Here is a 25,856-nt window from a genome sequence, read left to right as displayed (position 1 = left end):
GTGTGGTGTGAAGGAGGGCCCCAGGCTTAGCCAGATGGTTAGGCAGTCACCACTAGCAGGAAAGGGATGGAGGTGGCCAGTCGAGATGCATGACGGAGTGGCCAGGGCTGCGCCACATTCACATTTCGGTGGGGATTCACTATGCATGAATGCCCCAGTATTTCCAGTGCCTGCACCTAAAACTGCTAAACTCTGCGGGGGGGGGGGGGACTGAGGGGCAAAAAAGCAGGAAAGGAGAAGGAGTACTAGTGCCCATGGCGACATGGGCTTTACGCTAGTACTTTCCAGAGTGGCCTATCATGACACTACCTCTTTTAGCACAACATTGTCATAGAAACATCTTATAATGTACTCGTTCACTTACCTTGAAGAAGAATCCACAACACACTTTTTGGTCATCCTCCAATTGCTCTTTGTCACTTTCCTCCTCCGATTTCTCAACGGACTCTTCTGACTTTTCTGGCGGCTTCAAATCCATGAGGGAAACTTCTATGAGGTTAGCAGTTTTAGGCGTAGGCGTCGGAAATAATGGGGGGTTCAGCAGCTCTTCACTTGGAGTAAGGCAGACAGTTTCAGTAATGGGCTGTGACAGTACTTCAGACACTGTAGATTCTAGAGGTCTGATCTGTTGCTCCTTTGATTTTTGTTCAACTGGTTCTCCAGCCACTTTTTTCCCAGCTTCTTTTTCACCTGCTTCTTCTTTGTCAGCAGCCTCTTCCATTGTATTTTTGACCTCCTTCAGAAGGTTACAGTCGCCATCATCTCCAAAACAAACAAACGATCTAGTCTGAATGGATACCTGGCTTGGAGAAAATCTTCTCAAACGAGGAAGACTATCCACAGATCGTGGTGCGGTCAAAGTGCGATTCAAAGGTGTTATTTTCAGTTCATTTGGCCTAGGAGTCCTTTGTATTTTACTGGGGAGAGAGGAATTCTTCCTAGAAGATGACTGTGGGGACTGGTGAGATGGTCGAGGAGATTCCACCAAAAACGGGGCACTGGGAGAGGATGATCCACTAAGCCTTAGTGAAGACTTTAGCTCCCGAATTTGTTTCTGAGGAGATGGCTGAGGAGGTGAAATAACCCAAGCCTGCTGCTCTCTCATCTGCATTAGCATCTCTTGCTGAAGTGACAGACGTTGCATTTCTTGCTGCAGGAAGTTTAGAGAAGAATTGAGCTTCTCAATAGATTTTGTATATTCCAAAAGGTCACCTTCATTTAAGTTTTCTTCTAAGGGGCTTACTAAGTTACAATGCTTTTCTGTATCAGCTGGGGTGTTTGGAGACTTCAACCATTTGGCCTGGGTATTTTCAGAGCTTTCTTTTATCATCTCTGCAGCCTTGTTTAGTTGTTCACCTGGCTTCTGAGCTTCTTTTTCTTTGAGCCTATGGCTGTCAGTGAACACTTTCTCATCCTCTGCTCCAGCTGCTTCTTCTCTAAGTGGCGAAATCCCGTCAGTTTTCTTTTTCACAACATTAAGGAATGCTGTTCTTCCCATTTTCTGCCTCTGCTTTGTGAACGCGGCCTCAACCTTCTTCTTCTGGGCCTCAATTGCTCGCCTCTTCTCTTCCAGCTTCATCTTCAGCTGCACCATTTCAGAGGCCAGCAACTGCGTTGTGTCTCTTCCCTGAGGGAGAGGGGACTCCTCTGGGATTTGAGCCCAAGACACAATGTGAGGAATGTTCAGCTCAGACCCTTCAGGGGTAGTTTTCTGAGAACTGCTTCCACTACTTCGGCTATCTGTGTGATTCAGCTTCTTAAATTTCTGCTCTGCAAAGCTTGTCATTTTAACTCCCGAACTCGAAGACGCACTACTGCCTGCTTGTGATTTGGCACTTATTGAGCTTGGACAAGGACTCAATTGCTCCTTGTGGTTGACACCTCTGCTATCATATTCATGCAGAAATCGAGACGGTTCTTCCATATCAGAGTCCAGACTTACAGTATAATCCCTTAAAGTAGAATCCTCATCCATAGTCTCCGGAATGTCTGAAGGGACATGTATTCCAGTATCCACTTCTGTGTTGTCAGTCACAGGACTGAGGGCACCTTTTGTATCTGTAATAATATCTGGACTATCCTGATCTGGTTTTATATTTGAATTTAAGATGCTCATGTCCTTGTTGTGAAGGAAAAACCCATTTGTAAATTGCTCTGGCTGAGTAACACTGGGAGATTTCTCACTATCATGGATAATCTGCAAAGCTTGCTCAATGCTTGGTGTCTCAATCTGATTGCCAAATTCATCTGTAACCAACCTGTTCTGCAGTGCTCCATTTGGTAGGCTGTATGGGCTAATCTGGTTGGCATTCCTTTGATTGCTGTTAGCCTCTAGATCACTGCAAAATTCTACATCCTTTTCTTCTTCAATATCTTCACTTTCCTCTTCACCATTCACAGGCTTGAACGATAGGTTTTTTCTAACATGTCTGGGCACACGGTTAGAATTTTGCACAAGCCCTTCATTACTGAGAGATCTAGTGATACCTCTGTTTGGACTTGTCATATGGATGCTATCCTCTTTATCAAAAGAAATGTCAAATGAAACTCCATGCACTGAAGATCTAAAAGTGAATTAAAATAATAGAACAGAGAAAGCCTTTAAAGCAACCCCCTATTTAATATTTAAAAGGTGGAAACATTCCAACATTTTAGTACTGAATGATAGTATCCTTAATTTTATAACATATCAAACTGTAGTAGTAAAATTGTGAAAATGTAAATACAAGGCGCATTAGTAAAATTATTACTATTTTATTAGCGTTATCTAGTCATACATTCATTTAGCACAAAAAGTAGATCTGCACCAAACGTTTGTCCATTTTAGGTTTGCGGGCCCTCCAAATATGACCAAAAATACATCTCCACCTTGTGTCTTTTTGATCCTGTTTGCAGCCATTGTTTCCCATATCTGCTGCTACTTTTGTGCCCTTTCTTCCTTTCCTAGGGATTCCTTTTTGCTTCAACTACATGATCCCAGCCAATAAGGGATCAAGTCGTGAATGTAATATCATCACAGCACTACATAGCCAATCAAGATATGACTACTTGATGTCACTGAGGACAACCAAAACAGAGAGAGTGAGGGCTTCCTGGACTGGTCATATGAGTGATCCCAGCCAATTAGATCACCAACTGGTCTCACTCTGAATGGGCACTTTCACTCTCTTTTGTTGCAGCTGCTGAAGGATGCTGAAAAGAGGCTTTTCCCTGCTGTCAAGTCTGTTTGCAAAGGTGACTTGACTTACTCATTTGGCCCAGGGCTAACAAATATCCCTAACACAATTAATATTCCAAGATCTGTTACGTACATTGTATGTATGTGTTATATACAATTTAGACACATGTATTCCTTATTCCGAATGTCTTGCAGACAAAAATATTAGCTTGTCTTGTGACCTTTACATCATTTTTGTAAATTTAGAATACAAAAAAAGTGAAAATTCCTTCTGAAGAAGGAGGGATATCCAGTTTTCTCTTGGTAATTGATAAGAAGAACGTGTTAAGAAAGGCAGGCAGATTCTCCATACAATTTGAACCAGAACAGCTGGCCTTCAAATGGTATGGAACCTCTGTGTACCTTCCCCATCCAAACTACAAAACAAAATCACTTAAGCAGTGATTGGAAAACTATTCAAGCAGTGTGTCAAGGTGGGTAGGTGATGCAGTTCTAGAAAGTGTGGTGCTAAGCTATGAGCCTGTTCACGCATGGTCAGGTTAGGGGTGTGAGAATGAGCCATGGGCTTGTGTCCTATTGTCCATAAAATAGTCACTATAAACAAGGGCCTATGCATGTAAACATTTACATGCATAGGTTCTGTTGACTTGACCTGTCTTCCACAAAAAAAAAAGAAGGTGTACGGTTCTTGCAAGTGGGGTCTATGTCTAGGCATTTAGACACACAGGCCCTTTCACTTTAAAGATTCTGGATTGGATCCAGATTTAGGCTGGATCAACTGCACTGGCTCTAGATGGGCTTCCCAACCTCTTCCTTCTCATGGCAGCTCCTCTAGCCCCTTGAGAATGCTATACAGAAAGTCAGGAGACCCTGCTAAGTGGGATGAGATGTGGTGTGAGCCACAAAAATTGGGTTGAGGGACCTTCTATGAGCCCTTCTTCTGATGGAAGGCAGATCCTGGATCCAACCCTCTATGCATGAGAGAATATTGTGAGCCCCAAGGTTTCTCATTGTGCTCCTCCATGTGTATTACATGCATATTCAAACTGCATTTGAACTGCCAGGATACTCAAATCAAAGCACCATCCTCTTTGCATCTCAGAGAAATATTAAAGCAATATGGCCCCAAATGACAAAGTGCTTACCTTTTTTCTTTGGGCCACGTCCCTACATATCCGTCCATATAAGACATAGATGTAGATCTTCTAATGCTGCCTATTTGAAATCAACACAGAATGCAACATTAAGGTCCACTCTTCTGAGACACTTAAAAAAGGTCTTGTATTCGAAGTTACACTAGCAGAAGAACTAGCACAACTAGTGCAAGCAACACCTAGCCTAATGATGTTGTAATGAGTCATGCAAGGGCTTGCTCAACAGATTGTGCAACAGGCTGCAGAAATGGAATCCAAGTATTCGATTTGACACTGGTGCAAAGCTGAAAATGGGTTTCCACAAGCAGTAGAAGCTTTGTACTGGCAGAATGACACCACTGGATATAACCCAGAGAATTTAAAAATAAGGTAGCAAATCAAATTCCTTAAGAATCAGAAATAGATTTCTACTGCTGATGTGAATTAAGGTAGGCTACAAAAATTAATTACATCCCAACAACTTTTTGTAGAAAAGTAACAAAGGCTGTACATCTTTGGCTCTGTAAGTATTATCCAGGTAAAACCTTGTCTACAGTGACTTCATTAAATTGTCACTGACATCAACTGAGTTTGGATCACAACCATTCTATGAACTTCTGTCAGCCATATTTAACAGGAATTGCATTTATGCAGACAATCCTCCACTATTTAAAAATGTTGTATTGTGCAAAATTAAAAAGAATGAGCCAAAGCCAGAGATCTTGTTATGTATCACAAAACTATTAGTTGTACAGAATGCAACTATTACTGTTACAGAGAAAGTCTATATATTATTTGTTTGCCCATGCATCATATTCCAAGAATGTACGAATATATCTCATTTAACTCAAAAAGTGCCATTAACTTGTTTCCACCCCACCCCCATCTTTTTTGTGTCTATAACGGAGAGAGAATGTGGTATGGTGAACAGTATGTTAGACTTAGAATTGGAGAACCAGGTTCAAATCCTTGTTCAGCCAAGACGCTTGCTGAATGATGCTGGGCCAGTTTCTGCCTTCAGCCCAACCTATTCACTGGGCTGTTGTGAAGATGTGGAGGGGGAGAAGAGGACCATATATACTGCTCTGAGTCCCTCAGAGGAAGGGAATAATAAATAAAAAAATAAATTCCAGGATAAATCTAATCATTCTAAGCCATGGGTAGAACTGAATGGAGGTAGTCCAGGACTCTTAAGAAAAAAGAAAAGAAAACTGAGTTGGGAAAAATGTTCCCTTTTGTTGGAAGAAGTCTACTATCATCGATGGAAGAACCTTTGGATCCAACCTGATTTGAATAGGCAAAAAGCCATTCTCTCAGTTTTATGCTATTACCTGGAGCAGATGAATAAGGCTGTTGGTGAGTGCAGCTAGCAGGTGGGATCTGATGAGATGGTGTAAAAACTGGACCCGCCACACTGTAAAATGAAAAAAACACCACCTTGTTATTTTTGTTTTAGGTATATAAAATCTTGCAGACCAGACCACTTTAAGAAGCAATCTTGTGTTTGAATTTAGGCCTGAAGGTATTCATTGATGAATCAGTATAGTTACAATTATTTTTCCAGATTTAAAAAAATGTGGAGTTTTAATTCACTCTGTACCCTGTGAGAAGGTATTCAGTAATACCTGTATTGGCATAACAGTTCATACTCAACCCTTCAATTTAATTAAATTGAATATAATTTTCCAATACATGATCTGTCTGTGGTGTTTGAGAAGAGCTATCATCTTCATTGGAGTATCGTACTTCTTTAAAATATTGCCTGCATTGTGATACTATGATACTTCAAGCCTTTCCTATATGTTATAAAGCAAGACTATTCATTACAGTTCATTGAAAGTTTATGAATTTGAAGTTATGAATTGTATTTAACCACCTTTTAAAATAATCCTGATTTCCATCTACAAAATTACCTACTGCAAATATATTCAGAGCTGGCAGTATAATTCATCAACTGTGTGTATAATCCACATGGAGAAGAGAAATCATAGAGGAAAACATTCAAGTTCTCATTTAGGTTGGCTTTTTGACGGGTGTGGAAAGCTGCTGTTAGTGTAGTCTAAAAAGCCCCCATAGAGGCACATAGATTATGATTTGCCCCTTGTGTCCCAGTCAAATATTATGTCCGCCACTAACCAAATATGTATAAAAAGGCTAATTGACTTCCTACTGAAGAGAACATCAGATACTTAAGTAGCAATGTATTTAGACTCTACAAGGCTTTATTAATTTCACAACCAAATCTATGTGCTGTCTCAGTGACAAAATGAAAAAGAATGAAGAGCTATTATGAGCAGTGTTTCTAACACAGCCACAATACCTTCACTCTTATTTGGAATAATAGCGACTTAAACTGAAAAAAAACACCCCAAATAATGAACCTACAATGCAAGGGTGTTCTCATTAGACACTTCAGTAGTTTTCAAACAGTGTATCTATGGCCCCTGGGGTTTGCTCAGAAGCTCATCAGTGATTCATTGATGAGATGATCAGTAAGAGACAAATCCCAGAAGGGTAGTAATGTTAGTCTGTTGCCTCAAACATGACAGACACTTTCGTGGCACCTTATGGGCTGACACACATATTGTGGCATAAGCTTTCAAGGGACACAGCCTACTTTGTTGGTTGTCTTTAAGAAGTCACATGATGCTTTATAGGTTTTGCTCTATGACAAATACAATGACATGTTTATAACGTGTACATGTGTTAAACTTATATGCAGGCTGATGTTACTGGCCCTACGTATTAAGGATGGGCTAATTCAATCCAAAATTATTAAAAGCGATACTATGACTACTATTGTCCTCAATGTAAATTAGAAATGTTGGTGTATTACTATGTTAGTGAAGAGTGAGTTACAGTCTTTCTCTTCCAATCTACCTAATCAGTAGAGGACAGGACATTAACAGTTTGAAAAGGAGAGGACTGCTTCCTGCCACCTTCAGTTCTTAAGACACATGAGCCTCCATAACATCAGAAAATGGGACTGCATTGCAAGATATACTTTCTTTGTCTGGTGCTCTGAGGACCTTGTCCCACAACACTTCGAAGAAGTGGGGGGAACAGGAGAATGTTCAGATTAAGCCTCCCTATGTGTATTTACTATTAAAAATATTGTATACTGCCTTTCCTCTTACAATACTAGGGATTACAAAAAAAATCTAAACCAAAATCCTAAAATAGTATACAGGAAAAAAACAACATCAACTACAACAATAAAAGAAAGGAAATACATAAAATGGCCAGCTCACATCAACCAGCTTAAGTTTTTAAAAGTTGGCACCAACACTGCTGGCTGGGTAAATAAAAAAGAGCGAAGCCGAGAAAACATATAACCTGTTTTGCTCATACCAGTTACGTCTTGAAATATAAATATGTACAAAAGAAGTTAGTGAGCTATACCTGGCTATCAGGTCGGAATCATGTGAATCATCTGGATAGTTTCTTCTGTTGGCATTTGCAGCAGGAATAGAGGATGCTACTTTTGGAGGTTCAGCTAAAACAAAAATTAAATTTTTTTATATTATGGCTGTAAAAGTAAAAGCCCACACACAGGCAAATCTTCAACTGGTCTGGAACAGAGTAGCCATGGGGCTCACAGAACATGGCTATGTGAGCATATAACACCCATTTTAGAACACCTGCACTGGTTACCAATATGGTTATGGGAATGATGCAGAGTGGTGGTTATTACCTGTAAAGCAATACATGGCTTGGGTCCAGGGTACCTCAAGGATCACCTCCTCCCATATCATCCTGCCCATACCCTAAGATCTGTGGGGAGGCTCTTCTCTGCGTCCTGACAACAATAGATGCTAAGTTAGTCAAGACGAGTGACAAGGCCTTTTCTGTGGCTGCACCCCAGTTCTGTAACTCTCCCCCATTCCTCCCCCACCTTTAGCTTCTGCTGCGAAGTGAAGACATTTTTGTTCAGGTAGGCTTTTATTGACAAAGGTATTTTAAGCAGACTCTGATGTTTTAATTATCTGCTGTTTCAGTCTTTTGGTATTTAATTGTTTTAATTGCTTAATTAGTGAACGTTGTTTTATTGTTCTTTGAATGTTGCTAATTGTGTGCTACTCTAGTAAATGGAAAGGCATTTCCATGAAATTATTCTGTTAAACAGAAAAACAAACCCACCCTCCAGCATCAACTGCAATAGTAGCTACTCTTTCGAAATGCCATACAGTGGTTCACAGCCATGTAAGAGCTAAGACATAATGGAGTTTATATGGGAAATCATAGGAAGTTGCCTTTTAGCAGGTCAGACAATTGGTCCATCTAGCCAGGTATTACCAACACAGACTGGCAGTGGCTTTCCAGGGTCTCTGGCTGAGGTCTTTTACATTACCCACTAACTGATAATTTTTTAAAAAAGAAACTGGAGCTGCCAGGGATTGAACCTAGGACCTTCTTCATGCAAAGTGTGTGCTCTACCACTGAGCTACAGTCCCTCCCTGAGAACTGCCAAAGCTCCTGTTGCTATTCTCACTGTAGAAGCAGGGCTTAAGAAGCCATTTGCCTGGGTCTCATTGAGCGCAGCATGTAAACTACCTTGTTATGTTATCTTCAGTGGTGCCACCAGGCAGTGACGCCACTTTGGGGTATACATCCAGGACCCCACTCAACAGAATGAGCATAACCACATTTTGAAATAAGTGAAATAATGCACATAAACATCGAAAGCCCGCCCCCCACCCCCGAGCATAAATCCAGAGTCTAAAATTATCTGACCGCACTTCTAGTTATCTTTTATAATGAATGGCGGTCTAGAAATAACTTTAGTAAGTAATCAAAAAATTATTTTAATAAATAATAAAATACTGGGAGACTTCTTGTCTACACCTGTTCACAATATGGCCCATATTTAAAAATAGTTGCTGAATTAACACCATTTTAATCTCCTTCATAGAGTCCGTAGAGTTAAGCACAACATGAATGAACTTAAAAAATTACCTTGAGGATGAACTACAACTCGAGGCTGAACGAAAGATGGCTTTACTACTTCAAACCACCAGAAGAGCTCTGCCATGAATACCAAATAATTACTCTATAAATAAGAGATAAAAATTTAGTTAGAATTAAAATGTAGATTCTAAAGCACCTAGCTGAAATGGAGGGAAAATCGTAGTGTTATATTCAGTTTTTCCATCACCTCATCAGTTTTGTTTTAGAAGATGGCATTATGAATAAAAAGTATTACACATTTGACATGGCAGATAGCCTGGGAAATTTTAAAACTAGGGGCCAAAACAGACATTACTTTGAAGTAATCTGTCTTCTTTCATTTTTACTCTGGAATAGGCACAGGGCTCCTAGTCTGGATCAGGAGGCAGAAATGGAAGGCTCAACTCCAGGGCCTGGCTGCTAGGCAGAAGATAATTAGGCTCAGGGAGGAAGGAACCACTCCAGGGGCAACCATTCAGACAAAGGCCCCTATCCGTGGCAAATCAGATGCTAAGGTAGTTGTAAAAGTAACACGTTGCTATTCTGCTTGCCCTCCTACTAAGGACAGCATTCAAATCCAAATGTTTTCCATTTCTCACTTTAGAACTAGTTTTCTGTACTAAATAGAGTACAATTTAAGTCAGTGTTCAGAGTACAATTTAAACCAGTGTTGAGGGCTTATATGCTTTTTTTAAAAAACGGAGTAAAATACTAGTTCAGGATTCTGGCTAGCCTAAAAAATAGCTGCTGATGATATCAGATTATCTATATTCACTAAACAGATAAATGTATATAAACATGTTTTCCCCACCTGGCCACAAGGTGGCAATAAAGGGAAAGACTAAAGCAGTACTTCTTTTCATGTGTCACAAAACTGTCAGGGTATGATAAATTTTTAAAACTATCAGGCCCACACGTGCATACACACTTCATTACTATTGAGTGCTATTGCAACGGAGTTCTCAGCATTTTCCTTAGGGCATTTGCCTTTCAAAACTGAAAGAAGATAAAAGTTAAAACAAAAGAAAATGTGGGTGAGGAGGCAGCAAGATGGGGCCCACAATACATTGAGATATATATTATTAAAGCTGAGATATGATCATCCAAGCCCAACCATTGTCTGCTCATAGCTGAGAACAAGCTTCTTGTTCATAGAATAGTAGTGTTGGAAGGGGCCTAGAAGACCATCGAGTCCAATCCCCCCTTGTTGCCACAGTTATCAAATGCAAGCTACAAATAGCTGTGTAAGGAAAAAATACTGCCTTTTATATTTAGCACAACAATAATTAAAGTGAATGGAAAATGTACTGAAATGTTTTCCATTCAAGAGAGGAAGATGTGTGTGTGTGTGTGTGTGTGTGTGTGTGCATGCCCACGCACGCAAGCGCATACGTGGAATTTCTTCAGCATTTTTTGGAGGGCTTAAAATATATCATGCTGAACTAAGCGTTTCACATAACACAGGCTAGGATCCCAGTTTTCGCTTGCACTCATGCAAGGGGCTTACACTAGCGCAGCGGAATGTGTAACTTCTTTTCTTGAACAGCAACTCCTTGTATCATATTGCAAACTGCTTTTGAAATTATCTTCAATTTAAAAAGCAGGCTGCCAGATAGCATTGTTTCAGGGTGGGGCTCCTGTTTGAGAAAAAAGTCCTTTAAAGCCCCCTTAGGCTCACAGAACTAGTTTTACAGTTTCCACAATTGTTTGGATCCTGGCCATAGTCTTTACTGTGCATTGATTTATAGCTAAAGTATTATCTATACACAATATTTTTACTATATTTCAAAACACTCTTAACACTAGAGTGGCAACCCTCTAAAAGGAACAGAAACTTTGTGAGTTCAGTCTTCACCATACAGTTGTGTGGAAACATGTCATTCCATGATCAAAAGACACCTCTGAGGACCTCAGAAAAGCAGTTATTGCTGCTCCTGTATCGAGAAAGGATTACAAAACCATTTCTAAGGATTTGGGGCTCCACGAATCCACTATCAGACAGGTAGTCTACAAATGGAGCAGGCTCAAGACCACAGTCACTCTACCCAGGAGCAGTTGTCCTACCAAAATCTCTCCAAGAACAAACCGGCGCATCATCCAGGAAGTCAAAAAGAACCCCAGAGTAACATCCAAGGATCTGCAGGCCACTCTTGCCTCGGCTAATGTGAGCGTTCATGACTTAACGATCAGAAAAAGACTGAACAAGAAAGGGGAGGATAGCGTAAGGAGCCATGTCATCCTGGCAGTGACTTGTGGGGCTCCACAGGTCGCTTCTTTCAAACAGCTGTGAAAAGGTTGAGAACCCCCCCCCCCCAGAAAATAATGGGGAAGCCTGCAGTACCATCTGGATTAAATCTTAGAAGAACAGCTGCCTTTGCGGAGGATGCAAAGGGGCTAAAAACTAAGGTCAGTCACCGGAGATAATCACCTACTGAAATGCTGTTTTGAAACTCTTAATTAATTAAGAGAATATAAGGATGGGTGAGCTCCAATCTTAGATAGTATATAGAAACTTAAGCGACCAGCAAGCACCACTTGCACAGCAAAAAGTGAAAGTATGGCAGTTGCATAAATCTAACCTGAATTAAAATCAAGGAGTTGCAGACTTTTACAAAGTGAATTTAGCTCAAGAGGTCCTTTCAAAAGAAGAAAAAAGAAAGAGTACTAAGACTGTTTGCATTTTTTTATCAATATTACAGTATAATTAACTTTCTGTTCCTTTAAATCATTGTTTGAAGGTTTTAATGTTTGAATTTATATAGCTGAAAGCTATGTTTTTGTCCAGTTGCTTTTTTCTTCTGTATGATCTTGAGAAAGCAACGAAGTCAAAATAAATAAATCTTTGGTAGAGAGCCTGGAATAGGCGGGAATAATATCAACTTGTGGGCTGACTGAGTGAAATTTATTAAAGAAGGAGTATTGCTGACACCTGTTGTATGTTAAAAAAATCAGCAGCTTATGAAAAATCTTTCTTCTTTTCATGTTCTTTTTTTAATCTCTTTTTCTCCTTTTGATACTGAGAGAGATCTCTTTTAGCACTGGAGGATCAATAATTTACTGGATATCCAGATAGATTAATTTATAAAGGAAGTAATGAAGAAGATAATTGAATGAGTGCTATGAATTTGGATAAACCAGCAAAAGATATCAGAATAACTCATAGCAGAGCGAATACCTGGGAGATGCCTACAGAACAATTAAGTAGAAATACTAAATCCAGGAAAGGCTCTCTAAAACAGACTCTTGACAGGAGCTATGAAATTATCAGTGAAAGCAACATCTATAAGCAAGGAAGAGGTACCTGAGCAGAAGCAAGATATACAAAAGATGGCCTTGGATGAAGAAACACAGAATATTATAGATGCTGTAAGCAAAAAGATGGAGGCTTTTGAACTACGCATAGAACAAAGGATGGGCACTTTTGAACAACGCATAGAACAAAGGATGGGCACCTTTGAACAACGTATAGAAAAACTGATGGAAAGGCAAGTATTGGAAATAAAGGAGGAGATTAAAAACACGAAGGAAGAATTGAGACAAGAATTTAAGAAATTAGATGATGCATTAAATCAAAGAACAGAAGAATTTAAAATAATGACCAACAGAGTGGAAGTACTGGAAAATAATGTAGAAATTGTAACTACAGAGTTAGAACGTGAGCAGGATGCCTTAGCTTGGTTTGAGCTTAAAGACAAGGAACGCTCGTTACATTTTAGAAGAGTCGCGGAAAGTTGTGGCTGCGCAGAACCTGACCTCAGAACGGAATTGGTAAAGCCTTTTTGAGTAAAGAAGAGAAAATCATGGCAATACATCGAGCTTATAGACTGAATTCAACATATGCAAAAACAAAAGGTCTACCCAGAGATATTATTGTCCATTTTGTAAAGAAAACTACAAGGGATTCAATTCTCCAGAAGCACTATAAAACTAAACTGAAGATGGTGGGCAAAGGGATTATTGTCATGAAACAAATTCCTGGAAGATTTCTGAGGAAAAGGAGAGATTATGCATTTTTAACAACAATCCTGAAACAGAAAAAGATTATGTTTAGATGGGAATTCCCAGAAGGTGTGGTCTTCTCTTACAGACAACAGAGACTGAAGTTGAACTCAGTTCAAAAAGCAAGAGAGTTCCTTCGAACTTATGGAAAAGATTGGACAGGCCTACAACGTGATGTACAAGAATAGGACAGCACTCAGTGTGCAACAGGTGGAAATTAAGAATGTACCTTCATCTTATATTTTTTTAAAAAATAGATTACAAATTTTTAACGTGGAACATTAATGGGGCGAATGCTCCTCAAAAGAGAAAGGAAATATTTTATTATTTACAAAAATTGAAACAAGATATAATATGCTTACAAGAAACTCATATTAAGAAAGAAGATACCAAATATTTAATTAATAAAAAATTAGGTGAAGAGTTTATAACTGCAAGCTGAAACAAGAAAAATGGAGTAGTTTTATATATTAAGCCACATTTAGGACTGGAATTGGTATTGTCAGATGAACAAGGTTGTTTTGTGGGAGTTAAAATTACACTGAATGGTGTATCAATGTTGATTTTAGGGGTTTATGCACCTAATGGCCACAAAGCGGAATTTTATGAGGATCTCTTATCCAAACATGTGGATCTAACTTTTGACAGTTGGTGTTTAATGGGAGATTGGAATAGGGTGATTGCACCTCAAATTGATAGAATATTGGAGAAAAAAGAGTAATCAAGGGAAATTACCTAAAAAAAATTTGAATTGATGGACAGTTTGGCTTTAGTAGATGTATGGAGAGATAAAAATGGAAACTCAAAAGAATATACATATTTTTCAGAAAGACATACATCTTTTTCAAGGATATGATTTTGACAACTGAAGAGCTTGCTACAAATATTGGCAAAATACAAGTTCTACCAAGATCATTTTCAGACCCTATGTGATATGTGAAGGGCTGTATTAAGAATTTGGAATAAATATAAATTAAGGTTCTATCAAAAAACAGCATGTTGGATATCTTCAAAAGAAGCAATGCATAGAAGAGAATTTGATAGCATGCATAAATGGATAAGATAAGACTGGAACTGTCACAATGGGAATATAAGTTAAAATCAAGGGAAAGCTTATTGGAAGAAAGTCATGTCTGCCAGTGGTTTTCATATTTGCAAATTAAAGAAAGGTTTAAAATAGATGAGAAAAATGGTGGATTTGAACAAACAGAATCTGAGTTTGAAACAACACTGCATACAAATGATGAACATGTTATTGCTAAACTGTATAAATTACTGTTATGGTATGAGACAGAGGATGAACAAGTAAAAGACTGTATGATAAAATGGGCACAAAATGTTGGTCATAATATATCAATGGAAGAGTGGGAAAGTATGTGGAGAAAAGATTTAAAACTTACTTTATGTACGAGTCTTAAAGAGAATTTTTATAAGATGATGTATAGATGGTATATGTCACCGTTTAAATTGTCTAAAATGTATAAAGGTGTTTCTGGAAAATGTTGGAAATGTGAAGATCAAGAGGGAACGTTTTATCATTTATGGTGGACTTATAAAAAAGCTAAAACATTTTGGAAACGAATACAGTCTTTAGCTCAAAGGATATTAAAGACTACTATAGATTTAAAGCCAGAAACTTTTTTATTGGGACTAACAGATAAACACGTAAAAGAGAAGGGGGGGACGGGACCCTCTTTCTCTACATGACAATGGCTACAAGGTTATTGTATGCACAAAAGTGGAAGAATGAAACAATACCAACTGTGAGCGAGTGGATCATGAAAATGATGAAGCTGGCAGAGATGGCAAAACTTACTATTATAATTAAAGAAGGATCAACAACTAAATTTATGTTAGATTAGAAACCTTTTATAGAATTTGTGCAAGAAATAGAGAAAAATGATATCTATATATGTGGATTTTGAACTTTGAGATGGTTGGTTCTCAGTCAGAAGATTCTAGAGGAGAATGTCAGGCCATCCATCTGTGAGCTGAAGCTGAACCGAAAGTGGGTCATGTAACAAGACAATGACCCTAAATATACAAGCCGATCTACAAAAGAATGGCTGCAGAAGAAGAAATTCTGTGTTTTAGTATGGCCTAGTCGAGGTCTGGACCTAAACCCCATAGAAATGTTGCAGCAGGACCTGAAGCAAACTGTTCATGCAAGGAACCCCTCAAATGTTACTGAGCTGAAGCAGTTCTGTATGGAGGAATGTGCCAAAATTCCTCAAAACCAATGTGAGAGACTGACCAACAGTTACAGGAAATGCTTACTTGAAGTCATTGCTGCTCAAGGGGGTGCCACCAGGTACTGAATCGAAAGGTTCACATACTTTTTCATGCATGGATTTTGAATGCTGACTCAGTTGTGGATAAATAAACATTGAAAAAGCATCATGTTTGTGTGTCATTTGTTTATCTGTTGCTCTTTATCTAGGATTATGGAGTTATATTAAGATCTAATAGCATTTTAGGTTGGAAATATGTGACAGTCCTAAGGGGTTCACAAACTTTTTCTTGCAACTGTAAGCCCCTCTCAAGTGCCACGTCTTACAAAAAGAAATGTCAAGAGCATGCTATAGTATATGTAATTCCCTTCTCCATCAAACATACAAACTGGATTATACTGCAATAAATCAAGTTTTTAAAAGGACAAATAATGTTTCATTCACACAAGACCTAGCATAGAAGCAGCTGTAGCAGTACCTATTCTTTTAAAACACATAAATCATTTTTTTAAGTATACCCATGGGACTATCTTGCTTCACTGTAAGGGATTATACCGGATACGTCTCAATTCTGGCTGACCGACTTTCGAGAAAAGTGGGTTCAGACTGGCGGTCTTTTAACATTAATATTTTATAAGAAGTTGATGCATAGCAGACAGAGGAATTCAGGCTATTAAGCAGGGCCCAGTCACACGGACGTTCCTTGGGCCACCAGTAAATTGAGCAGGGAACTCCTACAACAGTCTAAAGTAGGACACGTGTCACGAAGAAGCAGTTAAAAAAGGATCCAGTTTCTTCTTCCCTTTGCTGAGTCCCTTTGAAAGCAATTAACACTCAATGGCTAAACACGACCTACTTCACAGTACATGATGGAAAAGTGCCAAGATCAGGAATATTTTACACACACGAACACTTAATTAAACACCACATGCAGACCTGCTTAAGAATGAACCAAACCACTTGCAACCTATGAAGCAAAAACACAGGCATTGACTATGTCTTACCAGGAGCTTAACAGCCCCCATTTGCAGTTCCAGGCATACCGGAGGAAAAAAGGAAAGCTTATCAAACTACCAGTGGGCCACATTTGATTTGGTGGATCACACATTATGTTTTTAAGGAAGCACTTATCTCAAAGCAGCTTTGCCCAACCTGGTGCCCTCAACTCTCATCAGCCCCCTGGCTGCAATGGCCAGGAATGCTGGGAGTTGCAGTCCAAAACATCTGGAGGGCACCAGGTTGCAGAAGACTATCCTAAGGATGCTCAGAGCTATTTAATATCCATAGTGTCAAAGGCATCTAGCTTCCCCCTCCAAACATTCTACAATAAAATGATTTAGATGCTCACTAGTTCTTTGTTAGTGCCTTGATCTGCTCTCAGAATCTCACCCTGGAGACAGACTGTACTCAGACACCATCTGTTGTTTGGAGCGCAGATCTCTCTGTTGGGTACAGACTCGGCAGGCAACCAGGCCTTTGCTTCACCTGTCTGTTGCTTGCTCCCTCCACATTTTCCCCCTTTTTCTTACCTCTGCACATTTAGAAGAGTACCTGAAGATCATTTTTTATTTTCTAGATTGGCTTCCCCCAGTCTGGTGTCCTCCAGATGTGTTGGACCACAATGGTCAGCATCCTCAAAGAGTGCCTCATTGACCACACTGGCAGGGGATGATCGAAATTGCAGCCCAATGTATCTGGAGAGCATGAAGCTTTAGATGCTTTTGAGATTTTTTTTTTTGTTGCTTCCTCTCTGAGACTATGAAAGCTTACTCATGATTTTGTGACATTTTGGTTGGTCCTATTACCATAATGTGTTCTTTTGGACTTTTTTTCCCCCCTAATGGCTACCTACAGTTTTGTGTAGTTTTCCATTTATGATGCAGTTATGTCAGTAAGCCCCAGCAAGCATCTGTTTTCAAAACACAGTCCCTCTCTCCCAAAGAAATCCAATCTGGATTTTCCTTCCTTCCCTGCAGTAGCTACCCTAGGCAACCCAGACATTCTGCTGTTGTTTCTTATCTTCGTCAGCCTTCAAAGGACAAAATAAAGTGAGCTGGGGTGCTTCCAGGCTACTTGTACTACCAATAATAAAGCTTTGTACAGCTATTCCGGTTGTATTTTTATACCGTAGTTTAAAGCTTTTATATTTTATACTGTTTTTATTCTGTACTTTGTCATTTTGATGTTTGTGAACCACCCAGACAGCTTCGACTATTGGGCGGTATAGAAATGTAAATGAATAAATAAATACATATTTGTATCTGATTGTCTGCAGTAAGAGAAAAGACAGAAGAAGAGGTGGGAAAACATGGGAGGCTTACACGTGGAAGACAACAACATATGGACCTCCTGTAAACTTCTGTGGATGAAGCAGGAGGGAAGTGCCATAAAAGCCTCATCTGGAAGCACCCTTGGTTCCTGCAAAACTTTCATTCTTATTCTTTCTGGTGTGGAAATGTGGAGTGATAGAGAAGCCAGTTGCAAGTGGGCCTGGGCTCAGGAATGGATAAAGGCTGCAGAGGGAAGGAAGCAGCACTGAACAACTGAAGGAAGTAAAAGGGAGATTTGAAACTGCCTCTGTCTTCTCCCCACCCCCCCCCCACAGTCAATCAGTTTACAAAGCAGTTCCTTCTGTTCTTAACAATATATTATCTGCAATAAGAATGAAGTGGCAGGAACTTGTTGACTGGGAGGAATTTTGAAGGAATCAAGTCCCAGGGTGAGGGTTGGAGGATCCGACTGCAAAGGCTGCTAGAAGATAGTGCTGGAGAAGGAAGCAAATAAGACTGCATGGGAGGGCAAACCTTTGCCCTTTACACATGGAGTGCGAAAGAAACTAATACACAATATTGAGCAGCATCAGAGAGAGATTGAAAAAGGGCAGCCAGCCCTCCACCCACCTCAGCCCACCAGTCAGATCCACAGTGCTCCCAGAAAGAGAAATGAGGGAAAGGGAACAATGCCCATGCCATTCAGAACTACAGAATGGACTCTTTCCCAAAAATCTAGTCCAGGTTTTTCTTGCAGCCTAATTTAGCAGGTATAATGCAACCTCCCTCCCTGAACATTCTTGCTTGCCAAGATCAAAGACTTTTTCGTCCCTGCCTATTGGCCAGTGGGTTTGTTGAAGGCTGAACCCTCCTATCTCCCTGCATGAATGCTGGGGAATCCATGCAAACTTCGGAGTAGAACATACATGCATGGAACCTCTACTAATGTTTCCTTGTTCTTGGCCAAGTGGTTCCACTAAATTGCACTCAGAACTCAGCCTTGCAAATGAGCAATCTACCCTGCTGTGGTTTTGCACTAAATAGATAACCAGGGACAAATCAAATTGTTCTTTTCTCATAAATCTTCCAGTCCACAGATAGTTTTTAGAAAATGCATTTTGTAAATGACTGTCTTAGAATATCAAGGCACTGAATAATGTATTTAATAAGCAATTAATTTTGATTGCTATTTGGAAAGGTGGCATAAACCACATATGAGCAAATATAGCTTATAATCAATGATCAGAAATTACTCTGGGTGATGATAATGCTCACTGCACCAAGCCGAACTGCCAAAAGCAGAAATCATATGCTCTGCAGTCTGCACATACTGCAGATATGATGTAAACCAGCTCTCCGCTAACAAGAAGTGGTACATTCCTTACAGGAAGAGCAGTAAAAGAAAACAAAGCAAGAATAGGTTGTTGTTGTTGTTGTTGTTGTTCAGTCGTTCAGTCGTGTCCGACTCTTCGTGACCCCATGGACCATAGCACGCCAGGCCTTCCTGTCCTGCGCTCTCTCCCGGAGTGTGCTCAAGTTCATATTCATTGCATCCGTGATGCTATCTAGCCATCTCATCCTCTGCCGTCCCCTTCTCCTTTTGCCTTCAGTCTTTCCCAGCATCAGGGTCTTTTCCAGGGAGTTTTCTCTTCGCATTAGGTGGCCAAAATATTTGAGCTTCAGCTTCATTATCTGTCCTTCCAATGAGCACTCAGGGTTGATTTCCTTTAGGATGGGCTGATTTGACCTCCTTGCAGTCCAGGGGACTCGTAAGAGTCTTCTCCAGCACCACAGTTTGAGAGCATCAATTCTTCGGCGCTCAGCCTTCCTTATAGTCCAGCTCTCACAGCCATACATTACTACTGGGAAAACCATAGCTTTGATTAGACGGACCTTTGTCGGCAAGGTGATGTCTCTGCTTCTTACTATGCTGTCTAGGTTTGCCATAGCTTTCCTCCCAAGGAGCAAGCGTCTTTTAATTTCATGGCTACAGTCACCGTCTGTGGTGATCTTGGAGCCCAAGAAAGTAAAATCTGTCACTGCTTCCATTTCTTCCCCTTCTATATGCCAGGAAGTGATGGGGCCAGATGCCATGATCTTAGTTTTGTTAATGTTGAGTTTCAAACCAGCTTTTGCACTCTCCTCTTTCACCCTCAACAAGAGGCTCTTGAGATCCTCTTCGCTTTCTGCCATTAGGGTGGTATCGTCTGCATATCGGAGGTTGTTGATAATTCTCCCAGCAATCTTAATTCCGACCTCTGATTCATCCAACCCGGCATTTCTCATGATGTACTCTGCATATAAGTTAAATAAGCAGGGTGACAATATGCAGCCTTGTCGTACTCCTTTCCCAATTTGGAACCAATCGGTTGTTCCATGTCTGGTTCTTACTGTTGCTTCTTGACCCTCATACAGGTTTCTCAGGAGACAGGTAAGGTGGTCTGGTACTCCCATCACTTTAAGAATTTGCCACAGTTTGTTGTGATCCACACAATCAAAGGCTTTAGCGTAGTCAATGAAGCAGAAATAGATGTTTTTCTGGAATTCTCTTGCTTTCTCCATGATGCAGCGAATGTTGGCGATTTGATCTCTAGTTCCTCTGCCTCTTCGAAACCCAGCTTGTACTTCCGGTAGTTCTCGGTTCGCATACTGCTGAAGCCTAGCTTGTAGGATTTTGAGCATCACCTTGCTGGCATGTGAAATGAGCGCAATTGTGCGGTAGTTTGAACACTCTTTGGCGTTGCCCTTCTTTGGAATTGGAATGTAAACTGACCTTTTCCAGTCTTGTGGCCACTGTTGAGTGTTCCAGATTTGTTGGCATATTGAATGCAGCACTTTAACAGCATCATCTTTTAGGATTTTAAATAGCTCAGCTGGAATACTGTCATCTCCGCTAGCTTTGTTGTTACTAATGCTTCCTAAGGCCCACTTGACTTCACTCTCTAGGATGTCCGGCTCAAGTTCAGTGACCGCACTATTATGGCTATCAGGGACATTCAGATCTTTCCTGTATAGTTCTTCTGTGTATTCTTTCCACCTCTTCTTAATCTCATCTGCTTCTGTGAGGTCCCTGCCTTCTTTGTCCTTTATCATGCCCGTCTTTGCACAAAACGTTCCCTTGAGATCTCCAATTTTCTTGAAGAGATCTCTAGTCTTTCCCATTCTGTTGTTTTCCTCGATTTCCTTGCATTGTTCATTTAAGAAGGCCTTCTTGTCTCTCCTTGCTATTCTCTGGAACTCTGCATTCAGTTGGATATATCTTCCCCTTTCTCCCTTGCTTTTCGCTTCCCTTCTTTCCTCAGCTACTTGTAAAGCCTCATCAGACAGCCACTTGGCTTTCTTGCATTTCTTTTTCTTTGGGATGGATTGAGTTGCTGCCTCCTGAACAATGTTACGGACCTCCGTCCATAGTTCCTAAGGCACTCTGTCTATCAGGTCTAATCCCTGAAATCTATTCCTCACCTCCACTGTATATTCATCAGGGATATGATTGAGGTCATACCTGAACGGTTTAGTGGTTTTCCCGACGTTCTTCAATTTCAGCCGAAATTTTGCAAGAAGCAGCTCATGATCTGAGCCACAGTCAGCTCCAGGTCTTGTTTTTACTGACTGTATGGAGCTTCTCCATCTTTGGCTGCAAAGGACATAATCAATCTGATGTCGATATTGACCATCTGGTGATGTCCATGTGTAGAGTCGCCTCTTGTGCTGTTGGAAAAGAGTGTTTGCTATGATCAGCGTGTTCTCTTGGCAAAACTCTATTAGCTTTTGTCCTGCTTCATTTTGTACACCAAGGCCATGCCTGCCTGTTATCCCGGTGATTTCTTGACTTCCTACTTTAGCATTCCAATCCCCTATGATGAAGAGGACATCTTTTTTTGGTGTTAGTTCTAGAAGGTGTTGTAGGTCTTCATAGAACCGATCAACCTCAGCTTCTTCAGCCTCAGTGGTTGGGGCATAGACTTGAATTACTGTGATGTTGAATGGTTTGCCTTGGATTCGTACTGAGATCATTCTATCGTTTTTAAGATTGTACCCCAGTACTGCTTTTCCCACCCTTTTGTTGACTATGAGTGCTACTCCATTTCTTCTAAGGGATTCTTGCCCACAATAGTAGATATGATGGTCACCTGAATTAAATTCGCCCATGCCTGTCCATTTGAGTTTGCTGATTCCCAAGATGTCGATGTTCAATCTTGCCATCTCATGTTTGACCACCTCCAGCTTACCTTGATTCATTGATCTGACATTCCAGGTTCCTAAACAATATTGTTCTTTACAGCATCGGATTTTCTTTTCACCACCAGACACATCCACAGCTGAGTGTCCTTTCGGGTTTGGCCCAGCCGCTTCACTCTTTCTGGCTCTACTTGGAAATACCCTCTGCTCTTCCCCAGTAGCATATTGGATACCTTCCGACCTGAGGGGCTCATCTTCCGGCGTCATATCTTTTAGCCTTGTGATACATTCCATGGGGTTTTCTTGGCAAGAATACTGGAGTGGGTTGCCATTTCCTTCTCCAGTGGACCACATTTTGTCAGAACTCTCTGCCATGACCTGTCCGTCTTGGGTGGCCCTGCACGGCATAGCTTATGGCTTCACTGAGTTACGCAAGCCCCTTTGCCACAACAAGGCAGTGATCCATGAAGGGGAGCAAGAATAGGTACAGTGGATCAAAGCAGTCTAGGTGAGCAAGATTAAGAGGCAGAGCTAAAGCAATACGTGTTAAGTTAAAACAGCAGGTCACATCCTTATATGCTATTGAAATGCTTCTTTCTTGCAAGTTCAATTAAAAAAAAATACAGCACGTTTATTGCAATTAAAATTCTGTTTAGATTTAACTCCAAAAGTAAAATGATTTGAACAGTTTATTATTCTGCTGGCCTTGGTTACAATTCAAAATGATTCTAAAATTGACATTTTGTATTATTGCTGCTTTAATTTTGCAGCAACTCTTTTTCTAGAAATTCTTAAACTGAGGTAACAAACACATTTGATTGTGGAAACTTGTACCCTCTAACTGTGATGCTAGAGAACAGATGAATTTCACACATGCTTAACAGAGCTCAGAGCATCAGCTAAGTATTTTCTGGTTGAAAACTTGGCAACATCTTCTGTGTAACAGTTGCATCTAAATAAATATGTGTCATGAAAAGGTTGTGAATAGACCGCAATTCAATTTTCTCCTAATAAATATTCCAAGAACCATCCATAACACTGCTTCGGGGAAAAATTCAAGTGGTAAGCTCTCAAGATCATATAGCAAAATGCATTTAGCAAAATCTATTCATTCATGCCATAAATATGACAAAACAGGTCTCCCCTGTTGTTTTTGTTTGTTTGTTTGTTTGTTTTTGCTAATGGATTTAAATATACTATTGAGACTTGATTGAGAACAGTGGCAAAGTTTCAACTGCACCAAGGAGTTGTTAATTCTCTGAGTAAACAAATGTACAATCCTCTCTATGTCTACTCAATGGAACTTACACCGAGGTAACAGTGTACAGAATTGAAACCTTAGCTAAAGAGGTGAAGTACTATTATGAATGGAGTGGATATTCATGGGTGTTTTTTAAACACATTTTTACCTAAATATAATTACAAACAACCACCAAAATTCACTCTAAAAATAACTATCTGCTACTTGTACTTACTTTTAAATAGTAACCCTGATATGGTTAGGGTGTTGCAAACATGTTACATATATGGTCTGCTTTTCTGTTTGGGATCTGTGAATACCAAAAAGATACTTGGAGGCAGGGAGAGATGCAAACCACATTTTGTACACCATACCCATAGGCCTGGCTTATGTGCAATGCTAAAGTATAGTTTAGTGTTACATTCACAAGTCTCAGGTTCCCTCTTCATCTCTTTTCCTCCTTCAGTGTTGCCACAAGGAGATCAGAAGCTTTTACTTCTCTTTTCAACTAACTGTCTGAACCTGAAGAAACTGTGATTCGTCTTAACTACAGCTTAGGTAAATAAGTCAGTTTCAAAGTAGAGTTTTATTTGCAGTCCTGGCTTGCTTCCCTAAATTAGGGGTGCTCTTCAAATGTTTTTCACTACATCTCCCATAAGCCACAGGTAGCATGGCCAATGGCCAGGGATTATGGGATTTGTAAAACATCTCAAAGATACTGGCTAACCAAAGTTCTTGGTTTGGACAAAATTAGTAACTGCTGTTAGTTGAAAATGGAAGCAAATGCTTCTGACGTCCTGACAGTCACGCCAGGAGAGCAGGGAGCACACAAACTCAAGGCTTGTTCCCACAGCACTAAACGGTGGGCTTATTCCCATAGCACTAAAGCTGAATGCAGCCACAGTTTAACACATGGTAAACACAGGGCTGGTTCGCACATCTGTCCTGACAGCTCCAATCACCTTCTTTGAGTAACCTCTTTTACCCCTCAGCGGATCAATGGTGCTGTCAAACTGATAGCTTCAAGGACTTGAAGCACTAAATACTAGATTAATGGTTCAATTTGTTGATAGTAGCAAGAAGTCTGATACAGGAAAAAAGTCCCTTCAATTATACTGTGGGAAAATTAAATGCTTGGCTCATTATCAGACATTTAAAAATAACATACATAATTCAACATGGGGCAAACACAATAAAGAGATTTGAGAAAGTCTAATTAATTAACAAATTATTTCCATTATTTGAAAAGGAATTAAAGGATGGCTTATATGGCTGAGTTGAAGCAGTATGTTTTGCAAAGTTTGAAATAAGGGATTTACATATATATTTTATTATATTTGAGTTAGTGTTTTAGCTTATATACTGCTTGTAAAATAAAGTTATTAAAAGTTATTAAAAAACCTGACAGTGTCAACCATCTTTGCAGCGGAAGATATCCTTGTGTGAAACAATGTCTGAGAAAACTTCTGCTATGTATGATGAACTTTGGACTGACACCAGTGTATTTAAGTAAGCCAATGGGCCAGTTTGCATGATCAAACAAGCCATAGTGGCTTATTCAAAACCAGTGGCTTTTAATCCCTGGCACATGCCAGGTGCCATTTTCCTAATTACCTGCCTGGGCACGGCTTGTCATGCTGCCTCAACCCAGGCGGCATAGCTTGAGGGGGAAGCTACCCTCAAATAACCCTACAACAGCCCATGGGTTATTTGAGGGTTATTTCCCCCTCAAACAAGCCATGCTGCCCAGGTCGTACCTGGGTGGGTAAATAGGGAAATGGTGCTCAGCATGTACAGTGGGTGATTAAAACAAGCCACTGAGGCTTGTTAACCCCGTTGTGCATGCTGGCCTGATTTCTGTAATTACCCTCACTGGTGCGGTTTGCTATCAACCCTCAAATATCCCACGGGCTGTTGTTGGGTTATTTGAGGGTTGCTGCCCCCCTCCCCCGCAATGCTGCATGGGTTCAGACAACACGGCAAACTACACCAGCAATGGTAACTAGGAAATCCAGCCAGCACATGCAGCGAGGGAAATAATCCACAGTGGTTTATTTCCCTTGCTGCGATCATATGAACAGGCCCAGAGAGTCAGGAAATCCTGCTGAATGGGATGAGCTTTGGTGTGAGGGGGAGTGGGGGAATCCCCAAAAACAGGAACCTTCCGTGACTGGGGGCCTTCCTCTGCGTAGCATTTTCATGGGGCTGGAAGGGCTGCAGTGGGAAGGAGGGGGTTGGGTAGTCCATTTCCACCAGTACCGTTAATCCAGTTTAAATCTAAATCCAACCCAAAATAAGTGAGTTTGGAAAGGGTTCAATACTGAATCTGAGGACTGTTGTTCCAGAAACGATTTAGACAGAATATTTCCTGATATACCCATTGAACTGCACTCTGAACTGTGAACTTTCACCTTGTACAGAAAAAGCCTATCAAATATCTATGTAGAAACAGCAACAAAAACCCACTCTGATTAGAAAAAAGGCACCCCCTATGACTAAACCTTCATGCTAATGTACCTTTTTCTATGATCAACAACTTCAATTAAGTCATTAAACCCACTGTTGCAAAACATGATAAAAGAAGCCCACAACACAGAAAAGGAACCCCCAAACTTAGACATCAAAAGGAAGTTAATACACATTTCATTAAACTGAAAAGGCAAGCACAGGCCACCCTAG

The 25,856-nt window shown here is 40.2% G+C and overlaps 1 protein-coding gene across 1 annotated transcript in view; it reads right to left on the bottom strand.

Moving 5' to 3' along the window:
• CAMSAP2 (calmodulin regulated spectrin associated protein family member 2) overlaps positions 1-25,856 on the bottom strand; it is a 117,176-nt gene that overhangs the window by 12,464 nt on the left and 78,856 nt on the right. The window contains exons 7-11 of the mRNA XM_084848208.1: positions 9,268-9,361; positions 7,714-7,807; positions 5,643-5,725; positions 4,324-4,393; positions 365-2,564 (exon numbers count right to left, since the gene is read on the bottom strand). Coding sequence (XP_084704334.1) covers positions 365-2,564; positions 4,324-4,393; positions 5,643-5,725; positions 7,714-7,807; positions 9,268-9,361 — 2,541 coding nt within the window. The remainder of the gene's footprint in view (positions 1-364; positions 2,565-4,323; positions 4,394-5,642; positions 5,726-7,713; positions 7,808-9,267; positions 9,362-25,856) is intronic.

The sequence above is a fragment of the Heloderma suspectum genome, chromosome 4 (assembly GCF_057233095.1).
Source record: "Heloderma suspectum isolate Gila_16-S chromosome 4, 16-S_ref, whole genome shotgun sequence".
Lineage (NCBI taxonomy): Eukaryota > Metazoa > Chordata > Lepidosauria > Squamata > Helodermatidae > Heloderma > Heloderma suspectum.
Note: the sequence above shows the minus strand (reverse complement) of the source record. Positions and strands in the feature narration are given on the sequence as shown.